The sequence below is a fragment of the Anneissia japonica genome, unplaced genomic scaffold (genome assembly GCF_011630105.1).
Source record: "Anneissia japonica isolate Jap-2015-1 unplaced genomic scaffold, ASM1163010v1 scaffold832_len162442_cov175, whole genome shotgun sequence".
NCBI classification, from domain to species: domain Eukaryota; kingdom Metazoa; phylum Echinodermata; class Crinoidea; order Comatulida; family Comatulidae; genus Anneissia; species Anneissia japonica.
The window spans coordinates 129979-136600 of NW_022744507.1; the positions used below are offsets into that span (position 1 = coordinate 129979).

The 6622-nt window shown below is 35.9% G+C and overlaps 1 protein-coding gene across 1 annotated transcript in view; it reads right to left on the reverse strand.

Annotated features, from left to right (window-relative positions):
• Window positions 1-6: 6 nt before the first annotated feature.
• LOC117119671 (cell death-inducing p53-target protein 1 homolog) overlaps window positions 7-6622 on the reverse strand; it is a 7238-nt gene continuing 622 nt past the window's right edge. The window contains exons 2-4 of the mRNA XM_033264507.1: window positions 3405-3481; window positions 1923-2286; window positions 7-640 (exon numbers count right to left, since the gene is read on the reverse strand). Of these exons, the coding sequence (XP_033120398.1) occupies window positions 532-640; window positions 1923-2286; window positions 3405-3477 (546 nt within the window). The 5' untranslated portion in view covers window positions 3478-3481 and the 3' untranslated portion in view covers window positions 7-531. The remainder of the gene's footprint in view (window positions 641-1922; window positions 2287-3404; window positions 3482-6622) is intronic.

The following is a 6622-nucleotide window of genomic DNA, read 5'->3' on the forward strand; positions in this document are numbered from 1 at the left end:
CCACCACCCATCATCATTTAAAATTGTGTGCATTTCATACTTTTTACCCCATTTCTAAATAACCTACAAATTAACAAAGTCAAAAAAAGAAATTCCGTTTAAGCCTATATATAATTATTATAAGTACAGTACTAAAATATATAATTACATTGAATATAAGGATTATACAACTGCTACCTAAACTACAAACATGGTCTTACCAAATTAAAAAAGATCAAATAGAAATAACATCAATAGATCTGGTTTTTAATTCAATTATTCCTCATGACCTGGTGATTACTATAAGTTGACTTGCAGAGTAGATACTGTAGGTCTGGTTTAATCAGGTTTAATTTACAGGTGGTCGTAGTGGCCAAGTTGACTCACAAACTGGATAGATCTGGTTCAATAAGATTTAATTACATGCGGTTGTAGTGGCCAGGTTTGACTTGTAGACTGGATGGATCTGGTTCAATCAGGTTTAATTATTAATACGGTTGTACTGGCCAAGTTGACTTGCAAACTGGATAGATCTGGTTCAATCAGGTTTAATTACATGCGGTTGTAGTGGCTAATTTGATACTTGCAGACTGGACAGGTGTGGGTACAATCCATGCAACCATCAACACAAAAAGGAATGAGACAACATCCCATCCACCCTCTATAGAAAACCAAAAAGAAATTGATTAATTAGAGTAAGCGTCATAGGGACCAATACAGTGCTGCTGCTGTTGTGAGCATCTACTAACAACAGAAACAGAAACTACAGCAACAGCAACTACTATACCCTGGAATTGGAAGACAAGCATCTTAAGGCTAGACATTTTATTTCCTTGTTTGTGAACCCTCCGATCACAAATAATGATGATTTTGAATGAAAATAAACTTTTTCGCCAATTAGCATACCCACCGCCACAGAAAAATGAAAATTTCAGAAAAAAATTAAAATTTTTATTTCTTTTTATTACGCCCTCCGCTGCCTTGATAAGATATATTTCTTTCTAGTTATATAAATTTAAAGCATTTAACCATCCCATTACTAGACTGTTTACATTCACCAATACAATTTTATTTTAATTTTCTTCTCTGTCTGGATGTTTTTGGCAAAACTATTTGCTAAATAAAAAAGCAAAACTTTATTTTTTTTCTGCCCTCCTCTGATGATCATTAAACAAAATAAGTTTGCTAACAAGGAATGAAAAAGTCTCCCTAATGACCTAGCTACAACTCCACTTCTGTGATACTGCCATACAGTAATGATTTCCTAATGCTCCAAAAGATACCAGCCCCAAAAATTTAGATTATTCAAGAAATACTAGGCCCAGGCCCCTGCATATCAACGGCCTGTTAAGGTACGCATAAAAGTCTTTGATCTGTGAACTGCGAGTGGTACACGCTGTGAATTCTGAGCTGGCTCAATTCTCAAAGCCCAAAATGCACAGAGAATGCTGGAATATATACACTTTTTTGAGCAATTGTATTGCCTTTTCCTGGCTATTTATTTTCTCATGTTCACAGCTTTTAACTATAAAATTACCTTTCCTATACTTTCACACTGATAATGCTGTAAGTTATACCCGCCACTATACATCACGCGACCACTACGGTTCCCGGTCACGGAATCCGTCTATTACCACCATCAACATCTTAATCATTAAACTTGTCCCTTACTTTTTTTTTTCTCATTCTGGAGAGTCACCACCGACTAGTAAGTTAATTTGGAGATGAAAAAATATGAAAACATATAGGATGCCAATTAAATTTGCTATGGTGCGCAGTAAGTGCAATAAAAAGTGGGTAACCAAAATTATGGCCTGGAACCCAGGCTACTTAATCATATACAACATAGTTCTATTGTAATACTGACTCATGCAATTCACACACCATTATTACTCAATTAATATTCGCCAAATAGAGGGACTAGTATTGAACCAGACACTCACCCAAAAAAGGCAATGATGAGACACAGAATCCAAGCAAATGCTCCAGGTTCCTTCCTGACCACTGTAGTCACATTATTCTGACAGTTGGGACAAGTGGTCTGGACAGGGAAATCCCTATATATCTGATGGACCACAGTTGTCACGTGAGTGGTGGGCTGCCCAACAATAACAGTGGTTGGCGGAGCTGGATATCCTGCTGTGTATTGTGGTTGTTGTGGGTAGCCTGCTGCTGGTGGTTGTTGGTAGCCTGCAGGTGGTGGCTGTGCTTGGTAGCCCGGCTGCTGTGGTGGGTAGCCTGGCTGTTGTGCTTGGTAGCCCGGCTGCTGTGGTGGGTAGCCAGCCGCCTGAGAAGGGTAGGCAGGATCTGAAAAAAATTTAGCATAGTATTTTGAATAAAACTTCATTGTCAATTGTTAAAATTCATTGTCTGATTTGATTTGATTTGATTTTGAAATGATGCCTCGATATTTCAATACATGTATTGTATGCTGTATAAAATATGTTGAATGATATAAAATAAAAGCAGAAGAATGTTGATATGTACTGTATTGTGCAACTAACTGATGTTAGTTGATATAAAAAATGAATGTTTATTAATACAATGCGGTAGAATATTTCATGAGGTATGTTGATATCTATCGTGGAACTAAATTTATACAAGACAAACTTAATGAGACCATTATTGCAAACTCATGACAGTCAACTATTATGAAGTTGAAAGTTCCTTTTGCAAAAATTGAAAGTTGAGTTTCAGTGCGACCAGGACAATGGAATGCTTAACATTTACTGGACATGAAAGTATAATACATACTCCAAGTATCATCAGGACCTGATGATGACATAATTAATGTCGAAATATTGAATCCCAACACGATGGCATGTATTTCAATACTTGGAGTATGCATTATACTTTCTTATCTGAGATTAATCAGTGGACCTTTTGGTTTACTGGACATGTTGATTTGAGAACTGTGATTTCTCTAAACATATTCAAATAAAAATTGTATGAGGCACTAAGTACAACCGCTTACGACCATATGTGCATAAAATGAAAGTTTCCAATATCAATCAGTTTTTAAACTGTTTGGGCTACCCTGGGTAAATAAATGTACAGTAATAATAATAATAAATAATAACAATAATAACTCAAACTGTGAATTGACAGACAAATAATGAATGTTCATTAGTAAAAAGAGGTAGAATATTTCATGAGGAAAAGATTGGATGTTCTACGCAACAAGTCGTAGTCGAGTACAGACTATCATTTTTCGCTCAAGAGTGCAAACGGGCCAGTACTAAAAACTTGCACCAGTTTACTGGAAGCGATGTCTGTTGTAAGTATCAGCATCCATTCGTGGGGTCATGTGCAGAGTTTAGTTAATTTTCATTCTCATGTTGCACTTTTGAATCCCAAGTGACCTGTTTCAACCAATCAAATTTACAGAATATACAGTGTTAGGCTAGGCTAACGAAATATGTTACCTTGGCCTTTGGTTTCTGTTCCAGGTGCTTCAACTGCCTGGTTATAGCTTGGAGGATTCGCAGGATAAGACATCTTTCTATAAAGCATTGGAATAAAAGAATATTGAATAGAAGTTTTACAAAAAAAAATTAAAAATGGAATTATACGAGAAATCTTGCTTATGACATGCTCCCGTATCTGTAATGTTCTACAGCAGGGTTGGGCATAAAAATCGGTCGGATGGCCAAAGTTAATTTTTGATTTAACACTGAGGGCCGCACCCAAACTTTGATGTTTCTAGTAAGCTTCTAAAAACCTCCAAGCACTGCTTTTACATCATCACTTTATTAAAAAATAAATAGAATTTGGTATGTATGCATGTACGTATGTATGCATGTATGTATGTATGTATGCATGTATGTATGTATGTATGCATGTATGTATGCATGTATGTTCTTCTTTTTGTTGCATCTTTATAATTATACTTATTCTGCTTCTACATGAAATATAGATTGGATTTATTCGGTGTTAATAACAAGGATAGTTTTAGGATAGCCTAGAAGAAGACTTATTTCCCCCAAAAAGAAGGAAAACAACAATTCGTTGGGGAGGAAAAAAAATTATATATGTAATTTTATTAGTAGTCTATCTATCTATAAAATCGATTACTGTAAATAAACGTCTGAAACCCCTAAATTGTCATATTTTTCGGGTGGTGGGGGGCTATATTTCGTAAGGGTGGCGTCACTGGGAGTATGGGGGAAAGGCTCCCCATCGAGAAGAGCTGGCTCTTCTGTCGGGGACAAAAACCAAAATTCGTAACTGCAAGAAAATCGCTACAAGTACTGTAACAACTAAATTCATCCAATATCAGTTTCCTCAGTCAGGTATTTACGTAGGCATAATGCCACTACCAATATACTTTTTCGAAAACCTTATTCTAAAGCAATTGAAATATAGTTTCAGTTCAACAAACTACACCCCCACCCCCTCCCCCATTCCCGGTTAAAGCCATCCATTGCTACTCATTCAGCCTGTAAGTATTATCAGGGAACTTAAACATATTAAGTTATTCAATTGGTTGTTGCTTCCAAATTGATATAGCCATGATGATCTAGCATCATGTGAAATTGGGACCCTGTTCAAATTGTAATACACCTCCTTCGATGGTTACATATTCAGAATACGTACTGGCATATTGTAATACACACTCCTGTGATGTACAGTCACACGTTTCATTAACATACCTGAGTCCTACATCGCCAACGAACTGTGCGGTATTCAAAATTTTTGATATGGTGACCCTATAATTCAGCCATGCTACAGTACTTTTACTGTACCTCGGTGACCAAGCCTTCCATCATTCTCAATTTTTTTGCTATTGGAATCCATTTTTATTTCAATTAAAATGTAAAAGTGATTATATCAGAATCAGAATTGGATGAGCCACTGTCAATAAAACAATTCCCGGCAGAGATGTATTCAATATCTGGACTATTAATATGGGACTAGTCAAATGGCTGACGCCATTTGTCATTGACAACAGATTCATTAAATGTGCATTATTTATGTACAATTCTTATCTTACACTAAAGAACAATCTTTACACTCGCATTTGCATCTGAAAAAAATTACCAACAATGACGGTCGGAGTGATAGTGTTCCACATCTACAGTAAATATTTTTCAGCCTGACTGTTCTCTGTTTGAATAGTGATCGTATTTGTATATACAGGCTTGGTCAACATTTAAAAATTCAGAGTTGTTTGTCCATAGATCAATCTTGGGAGCGTTATGCTGTACGATTTTAAAACATTTTTATCATAATGAAATAGCTATAATATATTGAAAACAAAAAACTTGAAACAAAATCGGTGTGTGAATTCAAATATTTACAATGGATTGTATTAAAGGGTCCTTTTTTTACGAGCAATTTTTACATGCATTTGTGAGTGACAGTGGGTAAACAAACTTTCGCGGTTAGCTGTATCATAATGTATCTTTGAATGTCATTTTAGACTGATTTATTCACATACTTGGTCATCTTCTATCACTTATGGATAACACTTAGATTCATGAAATGTTAAAAAAAGCACAATATATTTTCATTGTAATGTACTGTACAGTAGCTACTATAATATACAGTACTTAAAAACAAAATGCTCTTCGTAACAAAAGTGGTGTATGTAAAACAGATTGGCTTCCACTTGTCGTTTGATCTCGAAGTTTACCGAGTGATTGTTGGAGATATCTTAATTTTAACAGTTTAATGTGGTCCGTATCTCTGCATAAACTTCTAGACTTCGTAACAAATTCCATTACTACAGTAGCCATAGACCCGGTTTCGTACACACTTGCTGAAGCAAATTTCAAACAAAGGAAGCTGTTTTTGCAATTTTTCTTAAAATGGTTAAATATTTTCATGCAATACTGTACTGTAGGCCCCTAGTATAGAATTGACATGGATCAAGTAGACACCAGTCTGTAAGACTGAGTATGTCCTTTAAATCTTTGTAGGCCTATAGGCCTAAAGTGTGTGAAGTACTGACTTGGTTAATATTGAATGGGTGAAATTGCGCACAAACGTCACACTCTTGGTCTATAAATAACATACAACGCAGGAAGAAAGGATATCACTTTTATTGTCTGTGTCTATTCTTAGTCTGTGGAAATGGATTTGCCACAGACTCACCTAGTAGGCCTACTAACAGTATTGAAATACTGTACAATTTTTTTTATAAATTGTGGGCCAGTGGCGTTAACGCCTGTGAGCCTTCGGAGGGTGCATGGCCCGGGCCCCACTGAAAATGGGCCCTCATCCTACTACCTAGTACTACTACCGATCCTTAATTTTCTGGGCCCAGTTTCAGTCTAAATGGGCACCGGACAGGTTAGGGGTCCCCTCCACCTAGTACTATTCTACTCTTTGACTGTAACGTTTTCTATAACCTTAAAAAAACCAAGAGGCCTACAGTAGATGAAAATCCCACGCTCTCTGGCCGATTATTTATAAGAAGCCCCTCCTACAGGGAAAACATCCATTTCCAAGTCCAAATGATTGACATTTTGTTTAGTAAATAATTTATTTGCCATTAAAGTAGAAAGATATTAAAGCCCCATTCCCGGCAAAATTTCAATTTTTAAGAAAAATCTAATTTTTGTATAATGTTATAAAGATTTATAAATATAATACGGAATTGCTAGTTTAACTGAATTTAGACATTCCTAAGAATGAAAAA